Genomic DNA, 17,254 nt, shown 5'->3' with positions numbered 1-17,254 from the left:
GAACTTTGTTTCTTCCTGTACAGGTTCTAACTACAAAAGAAGATTAGAGGTCTATGAAATCGTAGAAGTCAACTATAGAAATCACTTATCATCGGATAATGACCTTGAAATTGTTCTACATAAGTTCTTCTCTAGAAGTTTTTCAACCTATAAATAGAAATTTTCCATGCATCAATTATGAAATCTGATAAAAAAAATTCAATGCAAACACATAATAAATTTATAGATGGTATTATACAAGGCGCCGTATAGTAAAAAATCTTATAAAATTATTTTGCTGAGTCAGATGATATTACGAAAATAAAAAAAAACATAACAATAAACAGACATCAAACATTAAAAATCCAATTTTTATTTAGATAAGATTAACTTTTGATAATTTTTTGACAATTTCTAAAAAAAGAGTTAAGTTTTTTTCGTTCGAAATCATAAATTTCTCTGAAGCTACTGTCAAGCGTAATGGGGTGCCCCATCTGATATACAAGGGTATTATCTCTCACTTAGTGTTAATTGTGATACTGTGTCGCTCAGGGCGACACAGATACAGATAATTATTCTTTAAGTTAACACATTAACTATTGAGAATTAGTTTATAATAAAAATTGGCAAATATTTATGAGGGAGCCGTAAATCTCTGGAATGAAAATATTTATGTGAGTCATTAAATAAAATCCAATTATATAATAATGGAATTAGCGGATTTGACACCTTGATATTGAGAACATAAACAAATAAATATATATGTTAACATAATTAACTCTAATTTTTTTATTGGCGTCGACAATTATCACCAGTTTTTGCCGGTTTCATTTTCAATTCACAACATTTTTTAAATCAGTTCTTTTTTCTTTGCCACTCTTATAGGACACAACACACAAGCGAAAGACAACAAATATGAACAGAAATATTGAGACTCCCATTTGTGATTTGGGTTTTTCTGATAAGGTAAGTGTTCGAATATTTATTCAAACTTATGTTTTAAATTCTTAGAAATAATTATTTTGAGTAAATTGTGCAAATTAAACAACTTTCTCTTCATAGCTTCTGTTTGTGAATTCAATTAAGTGCACTTTCTTCGTTTAGAAGTACTTCGCAAACCTATGACTAACAATTGTTGTAATTGAATAAAAGTGAACCTCTTGAACTATTACTACTCAAGTGCTCAAAGAAAGTGTTTTTATTAATTCTGTGAATGTGAAGATTTTTGAAAGTTGACAGAAAAATCATTTTAAATTATAATTTATACAAGAATCAAAAATAATTCTGATGGCAGAATTCATAAAACTTGAATACGAAGCAATTTAAATAATTTGAACTGTATACACAAATTAGTACTGTACATAAATATACCCTCTTCTCTATATTGAAAAGCTCCTCACTTTACCAAAATTTTGAATTTTTAGATTTTTTCTTGTGATATGTATCGTCCATAATGAGGTTTTGACATATGAAATCCAAATAACATATATCTATTAGCTGAATATTAAATATAAGCTTTAAAACATTTTGTTGCCTGTGGGCAACAACAATTTATTTAACCAAAGGGTTAAATAATTTTGACTGTATACACAATTTGGTACTGTACACATTTTTGCACTCATCTCTTTATTGAAAAGCACATAACTTCACCAAAGATTTCAATTTTTTAGTTTTTTCTTCTGATATGCGTCCTCCAAAATCAGATCTCACCATGTGCAATGCATTATATTTATATGCATATATTTACTCGCTGAGTTTTGAAGTGTGTAGCTATCGTATGAACTAGGATAAAGCCAATCGGTGAAGATCTTCCTTATTATACCCTTCACCACACTGTGGTACAGGGTATTATGTCTTTGTGCATATGTTTGTAACAGGCAAAAGGAAACGAGATAGACACATGGTTCTTTTTGAGAATATGCATAGAATCACTTTCTAAGTCGATTTATGCTTATCGTCAGTCCGTCCGTCCGTCTGTCTGTCCATGTTAAATTGTAAACAAAGTACAGGTCGCATTTATGATCCGAATTGGATGAAATTTGGCATAGGTCACTTATTCGGCACAAGGACGAACCCTATTGAAATTGGGAAAATCGGTTCAGATTTAGATATAGCTCCCATATATATATTTAACCGATTTAATGTAAACGGTCCCTATATATCTTTCGATTTGCACGAAATTTGGTACACCCTAATCATTTAGGTCTAGAATGATGTCTGCCAAGTTTCGTGAAAATCGGTCCAGATTTAGATATAGCTCCCATATATAGTTTCGACCGATTTCATGTAAATGGTGCCCCAAAGTCTTTATATATCATTCGATTTTCACGAAATTTGGCATAACGTATTGAATTAAGCCAAGAGTGATGTCTGCCAAGTTTCAAAAAAATCGGTCCAGATTTAGATATAGCTCCCATATATAGTTTCGTCCGATTTCATGTAAATGGTGCACCAAAGTCCCTATATATCCTTTGATTTGCACGAAATTTGGCATAACGTACTGAATTGAGCCTAGAATGATGCCTGCCAAGTTTAGTGAAAATTGGCCCAGATTTAGATATAGCTCCCATATATAGTTTCGTCCGATTTAGATATAGCTCCCATATATAGTTTCGTCCGATGTCATGCAAATGGTGCAACAAAGTCGCTATATATCTTTCGATTTGCACGAAATTTGGCATAACGTACTGAATTGAGCCTAGAGTGATGTCTGCCTTGTTTCGTAAAAATCGGTCCAGATTTAGATATAGCTCCCTTTTATTATAGATTGATTTTAAGTAATTGACGCACCAAGGAACCAATAGGAACAAAACGTTCTGAAATTAGTATAACCTTACCTGTGACAAGTTTGTTTGAAATCGCTTAATATTTGGATATTTATATTTGTTTGAAGTCGATTTACATACTTTATTGATAGATCTAGGTAGATTCAAATTTAGATAAATATCGCATATTTTATTTCATCCAATTTCATGTTAATAGTCCTGTTTAATATACCCATAGTGGTGAAGGGTATCATATAGTCGGCCCCATCCGACTTTACTACTTTCCTTACTGGTTTTTTCTTAGTTTACGGTGAAAAAATGGCGAATGTCCAAAAAATTTCAAAGGTCCACCATCCAGTTAATTTTTGAGCGACAATCCTAGTTCAAACGAGAGCCTTAAAGGCGGAAACATTTTTTCTTCTAATCTGGACACAGAAGCAAATTAGTTCCAGTGCGGTTGGAGAATATTGCTAATACCAGTCGTTATACGGTGATATGCTGGATGATTCCCGAAATATGAGTTTTTTTCGGAATTTAACACACAAACTCATTATATTCGAATGTTTCATTCATTCTGTTTACAATACCTATTAATATTCATCGAAAATGATATATATATATATATATATATATCTGATCAGTAAAAAACTGTCGATTTAGCCACTTCCGCCTTTGAATTCACGATAGCGTTATTGAAAAATATATTGTCAATTTTAGATGTTTTGAAAAGTTTTGCCGAGTTTCCCACCAAATTCTTGGTGGAAAAATAGTTTCGAAATAGATTCAAATTTTAACATTCTTACTTCTGTCACTGCCCTTAGGAGCTTAGGGATTCCAAATTAATCCAGCTAAGCAAATGATTTGTCTGATTTGTCTGTTTATGCAACAGAAAATCACGAAATGGTAAATTTTTCTTACAATTTTAATATATAGGCTAAATAAAAAGTAAAGTTAAACCCACCTCGTGGAACTTTTGTAATACGATTTTATACCCTACACCCTGAGGTTGGAATTTTAATTTTATATTTTGGATTCCCATTGCACTATGGGCCTGGGACCCATTTTTTTTTTTGGCAACAAGTCAATTTCCATTGGCAAAAAGTCCATATACTGTATTTCAAATTTGGGGAATTTCATGCTATATTGTTATATTGCTAAGAAAGTAAATGCTTAATTTTTTCTTTACAAAACATGTTCAAAAATAATTTAATTAATTAAATTTTTAAAATATTTGACCGTCATTTTCGAGCCATCCTATTGCATTTTTTACTTTTGCTGAATCGTAATCAACGTCCGCGAAACCCTTATATGTGATATTTATTTATTTCATAATTCCTCTGCTCCATATATGGCCAAATGGGATCCCTTTCAAAAAGGTTTAATATTTGGGGAAAGTCCACATATAACGATTCAGTATTTTGGGCAGAACTTTATAAATCTGGGACCATATCCCACACACAAAGAGTACGCATCATTTTCGGTATGTTCAAGGTACAAGCCCAATGTTCAAACCTGGGTGATTGTACTTTGATATTTCCCAATAAGAATCCCAACCGATTTTAGACATTTTTACTCACTATCCCATGGTGAAGGATATAGTGTTTACTTTATTTTACATCTTTGTCGCACTGTGTGCTACTTATAATTTGTAACACCTCTTTATTTAACCCCACAATCAATTACCGTTTACATTTGTACATTTTTTAATTAAAAATGCTGTACAATTTTCAATAATGGAGATATTTGGATCAAATTTTGAGGAATCCTTCTTGAGGTGCTTTTACTCATAATTTATGAAAAACTATAAATATTTCTTATATACTCGTATAATTTTTAAAATTATTCCCTGCGTAGATCAATAACCATGGTACCAAAGTTAGCGCTGTAATTCAATTAAAAAATGGGGCTATTATGCGGATTTTTTTATAAAGTAGTCTATAGGAATCTCTATATGTACGTACTCAGAATTTTATATACCTTAAATAAACATATATTAAAATTCATGTTTAAATGGAAATCAATCTACAACAAACAAAGTTATTTCGACATAGCTCTCGAATGGGTTAAAGTTTGTTATTTAGTTTTTGTAGCCCTAAATAACATGAGACCATCAGGGCGACTAGTAGAAGTCAACAACCACCTAGGTTTTCCGTTGGCATACGGAGACTAAAACAATACTCAAGTTATCTAGCGCAGAGGGGAAACTATAACGAAATTAACTTGGATTTTAATATATATTCCTTAAATGTGCATATAATTATAATCTAAATAAGATCCGTATAGACTAATTTACAAAATAAAAATTATTATAGTCCCATTTCTAAATGAATTATAGTGCAATGTTAGAATGCGTACAAATGTACCCAGTTACTGATATTTCTATACTTTTTTGGTTATTGACCGTAGGGTTAATATTTTCTATCATTTAATATTTTCTAACATTTAATGCTATAACACCCTCTACAGAGGGTGCTGTATTCTCTAATGAGTAGAAGGCTTAAATGTTATTTATTCTATTGTTAATGGCTTATATGGATGAAATGTCAATGATTGGCTTTTAACGAAGCACAAACGTAGTTTTTTTCTTAATATGGAAAAACAAACAAAACCGGTCTGATTGAATAAATTCTATGTCAAATTTGACAGAATAAAAAAATACGATATTCAACAACCATATTAGGAGATCACATGAACAGACATTTGCATTTGTTATTATCACGTGCAGGTGGTTTTTTCATTGTTATTATTGTTTCTACCGTTGTTTTTATTTAATATTAAAGGTGTATAAATAAGACAATATTATACAAACTTGCAAAAAAATAAAACAATTATTTGCTTTTTAAATAAACAAAAATATGAATTTTTGGCGATGAGTGTCTGTTAACACTCAGAACGAAACTGGTTTAACCGAAACTGAAGAATGATAAGAAATCTTATCGTTAAGAAATTAAATCAGTTCACAAAAATTGGTGTTAATTGGCATTAAAAGAGTTCGTTATTTATAGAGTTTATTTTCGATTGTACATATGTACATACATATACATGTGTACTCAGGGAATATTTTAAGAATACACTTTAATAAATATATCTTTAATATAGAATGAACACAACATCCGCTGATATAGCGTTCAAATCAACTGTCATATTTATAATTTGATTTGTGTGTATGGTTCAACATTCTATGGCACATTGCCTTGGATATAGTGGAAAGTCACCACCTCAAAATTTATAGAGCAATTTATATTTATCAAAAAATCAAACTTATCATAAACGATTTTTTGTTTTCACACTATAACTGACACGAAACTCGTAAGCTAATAAACCAAAGGTTTAGTCATTATTTAAGAAATATTTTTGTTTGGTATTGTCGTACTAAGAACATTTTTAATATCGTTAAAAAAATGTTGACGCAATAACATATCTTTGGTTAGAGGATATACCTTTTGGGGTGAAACATTTTTTGCAAGGTTTTTATGAACCAGAATCACTAAAAAACGACATCGACTCAAAATTCTTCTTGAGATTAAAGCGTTTCACATTGTACTGCAAATTTTTCAACTTCTGGATGTTAAAAAGTCCCAATATTCATTAAGAAATATACACTTGGCCAGTATATTAATAACACAGATGAGCTGCACTTCGTCGCATAGTGATATTAGAGTAACAATAATAACATCAATTGTATAAATATTTATTCGTTGACGATTTTTCACAGCCATATGGTATGCATAGCCTTATGGAATATTATTCCATGTTCACTATTGCTGTTTTGAAGATTGTGCAATGAAACTTATAAATAATACTTTTAAATAAATAAAAAAAAGAATTTAATTTTTTCCATGAAGTGTTGAATATTCAAATAAATATTCAGATACAAACAAAAATAACGATTCATCGTTTATTGTGTTTCACATTGGCTGACTAGCTCTCTTTACATTTTTAAAGCTGTCACCTGTCAAAGTCAGCGTTTGCATTACAAGAAATTATTTTGGACCGATGACTTACTATGTTAAAAAAATTGAGAGAATTTTAAGAATTTTCACTTATGCTTCCTACTTATTTTAGGGGAGAACCTATAGTTAGTTACTGAGAAACTACCTATAGTTCGTTATAGAAAAGCTGTCTTGTGACAGAACTTTTGTTCCAAAAAAATATTTCTAGGCGCGTCGGTCTTGTGCGCAATGTTGTCTTCCTCTTGATCTTTACATCGAATTCGAGGCCTTCCCCTTCTGCGTGAACCATCAGTAGGCTCGCTTTTATATGACTTTTGAGCTGGGGCATCCTCATCCATTCTCACAACATGACCTAGCCAACGTAGTTGCTGCAGATCGATTATGTCGATGTCCGAGAATAGATGGTACAACTCAACGTTCATTCGACAGCGATGTTCACCGTCGACGAGGATCGGCCCATAGATATTTCGGAGATTTTTCTCTCAAACACTGCAAGAGCTGCCTCATCTGCTTGCCGAAGTACCCATGCTTCGAATCCATACAACAGCACGGGTAGTTTCAGCGTCTTGTAGACTGTGAGTTTGATCTGGCGAGAGATGGCCTTGTTTTTGAATTGCTACTCAGTCCATAGTACCACCTGTTGGCCAACACTATTCTTCTCCGGATTTCAAAGCTGATGTTATTAGTTTTGTTTATGGCGGAACCGAGGTATATAAAATCGTTCACCACCTCGGAACTGTTCCACAGTTAGTTCCAAAGTCCGAGTCCACTGGACGTCTTGCCAAAGAAGGACTGGCAGTTCTTTTGCAGATTCACTCTCAATTCGTTCAAAGGTGGCTGTTACCGCTCGAAATGTTCGATTGATTATTCGGCGTAGGCGGGTAGCATATGCTGTTTGGTGTACATAGTGCCATTTCTGTTCACATTTGCATCACGTATGACCTTTTCCAGCACGATATTATTGATGTCACACGAAAACTGTCATCTTGTCTGAATACTGGTTCGGCATTGAAGGGCTCCTAGGCCTTTTCCGACTTTAACTGCTGATCTTATGCAGCTAAAGTTATCCTGCATAGCCGCATTAAGTTTGCAGGAATGACGAACGCAGGCATGGCTTAAACACCTGTTAGCGGATTGTACTCCCGTAAAGAACTATTACAATTTTTAATGTTCGTCAGAAAGTTCACTTAGATTTCTACCAATATCGATTCTCCAGGACATAATAGCCTGCAGGCGCACTTACTGAAAATTGGATGAGAGGGAAGCAACTAGTGTAGAGCGTGTGGAGAAGGCAGCGAAAAGTTAGAACATTTCCTGTGTCACTGCTCTCCATTCTCAAGCATCCAAACCCAATTCCTAGGAAATGACATTTTTATTTATGTAGATAGTGGATAGAAATTCCCTTGGAAACAAGCATCTGCAGCGCTGCACTTCTTTGTGAGTGAGTATTAGATTTCCGAAATATATTTATTGGCTGTGTATGATGGTATAAAAAGGGGAATCCCCATTCTCTGTGTCAAAATGTTTGATGTAGTTCGAATCTACTCTAATTAAAGAATGTCCCTACAAAATTTCAAGTGAAAATCTCAAGAACTTTTGAAGATATAGCCGATTTATTGTGTTAGCAGCAAGAGACGACAAGAGTGATTCTCAAACTTTAAACGCATTTTTCTCGAAGAAGCGTTTTAACGTATGGCGGGCACAATAACTTAAAAATTAATAATCGAATCGGTATCGGCTATCGTTTGAACTAGGATAAAACCATCGATGAAGAACTATATATTTTTTTTAACTTAGTTTGTGGTCAGTAATGGCCATTTTGATAATTTTTGAGCGAAGTCAATAATCCATGTACTCTTTCTAACAACCTTGGAATTTCCGGATTCCGTTGTTCCAGTGAGCCCGCCATCAAAAACGGTCTTTTCTTTGATCACCAAAAACAACAACAACCTAATTTTGCAAATTATTTTTCTTCTCCTTTAAAATCTTTAATTATATATGTGTAAAGTTACAAACATGCAATGGTATTAATTTACCAGCTTAATGAAAAACTTGAAGATTTAAAATCGAGAATGGGGGAGGTATTTTGTTGGATATCATTATTGTTTTATAACCGCACTTAGACGCATTGATCCCATTCCGTTTTTGAAGCTGTTTTAAAATCCATCTCGCTTCTGATTCTATAATGTTTTGACTCTTTCTACAAAATTGACCACACATTCATAATAGGCTTAAGATCTGGGCTTTCCAAAGTAGTATATTTAAGTATTTAATCCTTATTTTGGCATATTTAAATGTTTGTTTTTATAATAAAATTCAATTGAATAGGACGGACATAGTTATATTTACGCTAATAATATTTTCCCATAAGGTGATAAAAATGTTTTTTCTTCAAAAAATCAATCGAAAAAGTAATACGTAGGTGAAAAGAAAATAAATCGGTGGCTCGATGGTAAAACCCAATGATTAATTAATAATTTTTGAAACATTCACACTTGTCCTCTTCAATTTTGATATGACTACTGATACTTATATCTATCATACACATATGTACGTAAACAATATCAGTTATCAATGTCTAATCTTTGCATTAAATCTTGAAGTCTAAAATTAATAATAATACCAAACAGTAGATAGTGGTCCTATGGACATTCTGTCGACAGTAATACTTCAAAATACATATTTATTAGAAATAGATTATTGGTGGACATACACACTTCATTGAAGAGAGTCTATCTCGTTTATCAGTCAACGCGGCAGCACGTGATAAATAAATCGGATTTTTCTATGGAATTCCACATTTATTTTTATATTTTAAGGAGCACGGTGAAATAATTCAATTGATATATTATGTATTCGCTATTTGTTCATAATCGAAGATAAAACAACACCATTGGCAGACCTATGTTAATTAATTTATGGCTAATTGTTAATTGTGAAATGGACGATGGCGATGAGGATGATGGCGTCAGTATTTGATTTAAGGAAGATTTTTTTATTGATTTTTTTTTTCTAGCGGATAATTGTGTTATAAACCGTTTAAATGATATCAATTGTGATTTAATGCTAACAATAGCCGGTGGGAAGAGAAAAATTTATTTTATAACAAAACAATTATTTTTTACAATACAGATAAGATCAATTAGCAAACAAATAAGATATGTGTGTCTGTATGTAATCGGTGAAGGAAGTGTTTTGTTTATTTATGATATTCACGTGCTAATTACTATAACTTAGATATAATTTGCAGTTATTGATTGATATTGGGGTTAAAGATCCCTCAAAAAATAATAATTCACAAACTATTTAATGTAATGCTAATTGGGTTGTGTGATTAAACAATTTATGAATGTTTGCTTCCTAAATCATCGGGAAAGGTGAAAATATTCCATTAACAAATTTGCCAAAGATTAATTTTGGAAAGTAGTTTCGAAATTCTAATGGATATAAAATCATTTCAAACAATTATGATTAATGTTTATACATGGCACAATTCACTCGGAAAAATGATCGCTGTGTCAAATAAGATTGCCATCTGATATACCATTTGTTATGCGGAATTGTGGGCACTACTTCCCCCAGCATGCATTCGATATTGGACAATCGAGAATGGTGAGAATTGGTGACGAGTCATGGATCTATACGTATGAACCGGAAACAAAACAGCAATCGATCATGTGGGTATATTTCTTCAGCAAAACTAAATATCGGTCGATTTTTAGCTCCTGGGCGATGTAACGACTGCTATATATAGGGACTATTACTATTATATCCTAGTAGTAATAACAATGTATGTGCAATTTTTCAAAACTTTATCTTAAATTTTGCGTGGTTTCAACAGACAAAAGGTCATGGAAGAATAGACATAGAATTTAATTCTGATCGTGAATATAAACACTTTATCGGTAGAGGGTATAAAAGAGGGTATAAAAACCAGCCTGTGGATGGCAGATTAAGGTTCTAAGTCGACACATTTCTGGATTTGCCGCCACAACACATGCAGCAATTCTCTCAACATCCCATTCTAAGGCCATAACGTAACGAAAACTTCCAAGTCCATTTTGAGCGGGATCTAATTGTCGTGCTTCTGGTCATGTTAAACTTTTCGAAAACAATAAAGTGGAACTTGTTCAATATTTTCCCATTACATCCGGAAGGCATCAAGAGAGATAGGATTCAATACAAAGTGGTACCACTTAAGCAATTTCATATGAAATTTGAAATACGCCCTAAGACTAGTTCTCATTAATTAAAACGTTGGACGCATTATCAGAATGAATTAGTTTGTTGAGATGTTCAATTTGAGAATTTTAAATGATTCTTAGGACTACTTGCAAGTGTAACAAAACGATGGGTACCATGATCAGTGAATATTTGTTCTAAAGTCTAAATCATTGTCCTAAGACCATTGTGTTTTCAATGTACATGGTTTTCGAAGACAAATCGTTGGGCGACATTTGTATTGTGTAATGTTAGGTATCATATAATCATATAATTTTTATTGGGCGCCAATTGCAATGCGCAGTATTTTCAAGGAAATAATAAAAGAACTTTTAAAGTCTTGTAAAAACTAAGAAGTAGTTCCGGCGTTATTAGTATACACTTTCAACTTGAATGACTTTAATTGTGACCCAACGGGGCTTTCTAATTCGGAATGTTTCCTATGAAAGCACAAATTAATTCATTCTTTTGGATTGATGAGTGATATTCTCAATGTGCATGGTTTTCGAATGCAAATCCTTTTTTAATAGCGATTTTGCGTTATTTGCACTGTGAAATGATTCCTAAGACTAGGACCTGATTTTTATTGAGCGCTACATGCAACATTGATTGTCATAAATGTGCACATAATTGGGCGCCATTTGTAAGGTGGATTACTTACATACGTTGGGCGCCATTGTTAGTAAGAATTTATTTTAATGGCTAAATAATCTTCTAATACTGTTAAGAGCTATTGGTTCTAGAATTATATTTGTTAAATAGGTGTTCCAAAAGGTGTTTTCAAGGGTAATTAAGAACGTTTGTATTTAATGAAATTGTTGTACTTCTAATGTATTTGCAAAACTATGCCGTTAATTCGGAACTCGGTGGAATCCACATTTAACTTGTTGGACGTCTTATATGGTTTAATGAGACTTCTATTGTTATGTTTCTGTGACTCTGGGTTCTAAAGTTTGAATATACCGCTTGCATTTATAGTTTGCTTAATTTTTTAATGTATAGTGTGAAGCTGGAGTGTATTCCAAGATTTTCCGAACTCTTTTTAATTTAGAAATATATCAGGTCTACTATTACCCACTGTTTTAAAAAAACTTATTTTTTGCATCTCATTTTTTATTTGCAGCAAGAATCTGTCCAACCAGAGGCCCTTAAATTAGCTAGCCGTACAAGAAGACGTTCATCTGCAGCTTCAACATGCTCCTTCAGCTCTGGTAAGAATAATATTTCTGTAATTCTCCAAAAATATTCGTTAACTTATAATTATTTCCTTGTTTACAGCCTGTTTCACGGCCAGTTCGGACGAGGATACTGTCATCTCGCCACGTGAAAAGAAACAACGCAATACCAAAGGATTTACTGATTTCTGCGTGAAAAATGTTCTCAGTCAATATTCCTTTGGTCGGCGGGAAATTGAAATTGCCGAACAAGAAATGCCTGGCATTATGACATTGAGGAAACGGGCACGTGATGATAAACCATTGAGAAATGCAAAAATTGTTTGCTGTACTCACATCAATGCTCAGACTGCCGTTATGGTAGAGGGTCTCATTGAATTGGGTGCTTCCGTGCGCTGGGCTTCGTGCAATATTTATTCAACACAGGTAATTACACAAACTCTTTTATTTATTTATTAATTTTTTGAGAATATAAAACTAACATAAAAGTAAAATTTAGAACGCCGTTGCTGCCGCCTTGGCTGAAGCTGGCATTCCCGTTTACGCTTGGCGTGGTGAAACCGAAGAAGATTTCTGGTGGTGTCTGGATAAATGCATCAATGCCCCTGGCTGGGAACCCAATATGATTTTGGATGATGGAGGTGATGCCACTCATTTAATTTTGAAAAAATATCCTGAACTTTTCAAGGGCATTAAGGGTATTGTGGAAGAAAGCTTGACGGGTGTCCATCGCCTATATCACATGTCAAAGAATGGAAAATTGACAGTGCCAGCCATTAATGTCAATGATTCGGTGACAAAAATGAAATTTGATAATTTCTATAGTGTTCAAGATTCAATATTGGATAGGTAAGGATACAACTTTGAAATATTTCAAATACATAGTTAATTATATGTATGCGTGTGTTTATTTGCAGTTTAAGACGTTCAACGGACATTATGTTTGGCGGCAAACAAGTTGTTGTCTGTGGTTATGGTGATGTTGGCAAAGGCTGTGCCAAGAGCCTAAAAGCTATGGGATGTATTGTTTATGTTACTGAAATTGATCCTATTTGTGCTCTGCAAGCCAGGTAAATATTTATAAAATATGCGACATGTCAAGCTCGAAGATGGGGCAATTGTGCATTTTATTATTTAACGAACCGCACATAGACTTCGAAGTGCGAACCTATTGGTCCGCTCCTTCTGATATTTAGTTTAGAGCTCTATACCCCTGTTATTAAATAATATTACAATTAAATATTTTCTTTACAGTATGGATGGTCATCGTGTAGTCACTCTGAATGAAGTCATTCGTAATGTCGATATCGTAGTGACGGCGACTGGTAACAAAAACATTGTTACTCGTGAACATATGGACCGTATGAAAAATGGCTGTATAGTTTGTAATATGGGACACTCAAATTCTGAAATTGATGTGGTATGCTGATTTGAAAATAATACTCATTTAACAAATCGAATTAACATTATAATTTTCACCTTCACAGAATAGCTTACACACTCCCGAATTGACATGGGAACGTGTACGTTCCCAAGTGGATCATGTGATTTGGCCTGATGGCAAAATGATTATTTTACTCGCCGAGGGTAGATTGGTGAATATGTCATGTTCGACAATACCCTCATTTGTTGTATCCGTAACAGCTTCCACACAAGCCTTGGCCTTGATTGAACTTTACAATGCAGTGCCTGGACGTTATAAGAATGACGTGTATCTATTGCCAAAGAAAATGGGTAAGATTTCTTTTCAGTATTTTTTTTAATTTATTAATTGTTTTTTTGTTTTTAGATGAATATGTGGCCAGTTTACATTTGCCCACATTCGATGCCCATCTGACCGAATTGACCGACGAGCAAGCCAAATATTTGGGCCTAAACAAATCGGGACCATTCAAACCAAATTACTATAGATATTAATTGTGATGAAATTCATTTGTTGTACTTATTTTAATTTTATTGCTTATTTTTTGTCATTTTATTATTATTTAGAAACATTTTAAACAGTATTTCAAAACCAATAAAAAAATAAATAAATTTATGTTAATGCATTCATTACTGAATTCTTAAAGTAGGTTGCGTGTTTTTTACTACGAGGAGTAAAAGGAACGATCAAGTATTTAACAATTTTTTGAAAGGAACTCTGAAATAGGCCTTCAGGGGTTTCATTAAATTTTGACAATTTAGGTTTATCCTTATATATGTGTTTTTGCGAACAGTATTTTCCAAAAAAATATGTATGTAGGAAATGTAATGTCTAAATGTAAGTCTATTGTCTAATTATATATTTTTGGGCATTACCCTATTTTTTCATAATACACATTTAATATCGGCATGGAATGGGTTAAAAAATGGTAAATGTTGACCACTTGTGGGAAGGTACTAGAAGGAGTGCGTCGATAGATTTAATCTTCAGATTCATTGTAGGCTCGGTGAAATGAGTTTCATCCTTTTAATCAAATTTGATACCCCTCGCTCCATTTAATATTTAAACTTATTAATAATTTGTGGGGAGGGTACCAGAAGTTGTGGACGGGACCTGTCGGACTGACTTAATCTAAGTTTAGTAAAAATATTAATTCAGAGTATGGATATCTGCCATTCATAGCGCATATACCGCCAAGAGGGTATTAAAATATGTTTTTAATAAACAAAAAAAGGATTCTTAAATAAAAGACCTAGGTCAAGTTTTTGAGTTAAAGCGTTATTTTATGCTGGAGTTATATGTATACATGAATCTATTTCTAGTTATTTTAAGACGTATCGAATACTGAGATACAGAGCTCTGAACAAAAGTGCCGAATGTGCCCCAGTCTCCCCTATATAGGTTTAATTGTGCTGAATAATATATCTAAAAATATTCAATTTGGTAATTGTCCATAAATTCAATGAAAAAAATTGTGTTGCCCTGTGCGTACAACTCAGAGTTTCTTGTTAGTTTGTGTCTTCGCTATAATACTATTTAATTAAGAGTTTATACATGATGTGTAGATGGCGCTGCTGAGTATAAATACATGAGTAGTGTGTTGTAAGACAACTATCATTGTTTATATGCCTAATGTACTTAAGGTTATTTAAACACGCACCTACAAAAGAAATTATTAAAAAATTACAAAAATAATCGTATGTATATAAAATTAGTTAGACAGTCGATGTTAACGATAGATATCTACTCTTAGGCCATGACATTTGTAGAATGCATTTATCGTGAAAAATATCATGCACATATATTTAGACTATTCAAATTATGTGTGTCATATAGGGATTTCGGATCTAGGTTTACTTTACAGTAGTTTTACCGTATTTTCTTAAACTAGGTATAACAAAACTATCCTAAAAAGTATACCAATATTACTCCTTTTTTCTAGTATGATTTGACATCGAATGAGAATTCAAAATACCAAATTACAACCAATTCCGAAGATAAACATATCCAAACGTATTGATTGTGCGCAGCTCTTCCAAATTGAAAGACCATGTTTCGAGATGTTGTCGTCCACTTCAACTTTCCATCGAATTTGTGGCCTTCCCCTTCTGATCAGTTGGCTCGCTTTTATATGCCTTTTTAGCTGGGGCATCCTCATCCATTCTCACAACATAACCTAGTCACCATAGTCGCTGCAATTCGATACGTCTGACTATGTCGAGGATACCATCAGCTTGATCTTCTCGCCATTTATTGCCAGTCCCTAAATTCGTTCAAAGGTGGCTGTTACCGCTCGCAATGTTCAACCCATTATGTCGATGTCGTCGGCGTAGACGAGTAACATATGCTGTTTGGTGTACAGAGTGTCATTTCTGTTCACATTTGCATCACGTATGACTTTTTCCAGCATGATATTAAAGAGATCACACGACAAACTTTCACCTTGTCTAAATCCTGGTATTTAAGGACTACAATAGGTCCTTTCCGATTTTAGCTGCTGACCTTATGCCAGTTAAAGTTTTCCTGAGTAGCCGTATTAATTTTGCAGGAATGTCGAACGCAGGCATATATTTAAACACCTCTGAGCGGATAGGGCTGTCGAATGCGGCTTTATAGTCGACGAATAGGTGGAATGTGTTGATGTGTTTTTCGTGGATTTGCTTGATAAGATCCAATAATATCATTGACTAATGGCTTCAGTCGTTAATACAGCACGCTGGATAGCACTATATGCGATGGGAATGAGACTAATTCCTCTATAGTTGGCACATATCGTCTTGTCCCCTTTTTTGTGCACGGAACATATAAAGCTGAGGTTTCAATCTCTGTCATGCATTCCTCTAGCCAAATTTTACTAATCATTTGGTGCATGCTCCTGGTCAGCGTATGGCTGGTAATTCATCGGTACCTGCTGCTTTATTATTCTTCGGCCGATTAATTGCTATTCTGACTTCATCTCGGCCGTCATCTCTAATTGGTTCTGGGGTATCTTGTTCAACGTTACTATTTGATACCAGAAACTTTACAAAATTCTCCTTCCAGATCCTCAACACGCTGTCTGCATCTGTCACCAGATTTCCTTCTCCGTCTCTACAGGAATTATTATGCCTGCATCAAATTGCAGCCATTTTGTGTAAACACGTGCCCAAACTCCCCCGAATACTTAAAAGTGGACCAATATTGATAATTACGGTAAGAATAATTGATATCTAATAACAACTCAAAATATCAAAAAAGTGCCACAAATCTCCAAAATACTGAATATTTGGAGGTACCCTTGTAGCGGAAGATCGAAGCAGACAACGAACCTACTCGCGGCTCAATTTTTACAAAAAGTAAACGGACAAAATTTGGTATTTTCCCGTACTGCAATAATCTACTATTCATTACTTACTGTAAAACCAATTATTTCATATTCATCGAGGGTGAAAAACCTTAACTACTGGCAATTTTTTTGCCACCATACCATAAATTTCTATTATTTTTATGTTTAAAACAATTTCAGTCGATTTTTTCGATTTTTTATTTTATTTTTATACCCATCACCATATTGTGTAGGTTATATTAATTTTGTCATTCCGTATGTAACTCATCGAAATATTCATTTCCGATCCTATAAAGTATATATATTCTTGATCAGGTTAAAATTCTAAGATGATCTAGCCATGTCCGTCCGTCTGTTGTAATCACGCAATCTTTTGAAGGAATTGAGATAGGGTGCTGAAATTTTGCACAGGT

General features: G+C 33.5%; 1 protein-coding gene across 1 annotated transcript; it reads left to right on the top strand.

Moving 5' to 3' along the window:
• The first annotated feature begins 886 nt into the window (after positions 1-886).
• On the top strand, positions 887-14,054 carry LOC133329664 (adenosylhomocysteinase-like 1). The gene is made up of 8 exons (XM_061538141.1): positions 887-945; positions 12,042-12,129; positions 12,197-12,519; positions 12,593-12,942; positions 13,011-13,163; positions 13,348-13,513; positions 13,581-13,827; positions 13,883-14,054. Exons 1-8 carry the CDS (start codon positions 895-897, stop codon positions 14,008-14,010), a joined length of 1,506 nt encoding a protein of 501 aa, XP_061394125.1. The 5' UTR covers positions 887-894; the 3' UTR covers positions 14,011-14,054.
• The last annotated feature ends 3,200 nt before the right edge of the window (positions 14,055-17,254 follow it).

The sequence above is a fragment of the Musca vetustissima genome, unplaced genomic scaffold (assembly GCF_032173495.1).
Source record: "Musca vetustissima isolate MV318-11 ecotype Yass unplaced genomic scaffold, APGP_CSIRO_Mvet_v1 utg3187, whole genome shotgun sequence".
In the NCBI taxonomy this organism is placed as follows: domain Eukaryota; kingdom Metazoa; phylum Arthropoda; class Insecta; order Diptera; family Muscidae; genus Musca; species Musca vetustissima.
The sequence above is the reverse complement of the archived record's forward strand: the minus strand, read 5'-3'. Positions and strand labels throughout refer to the sequence as shown.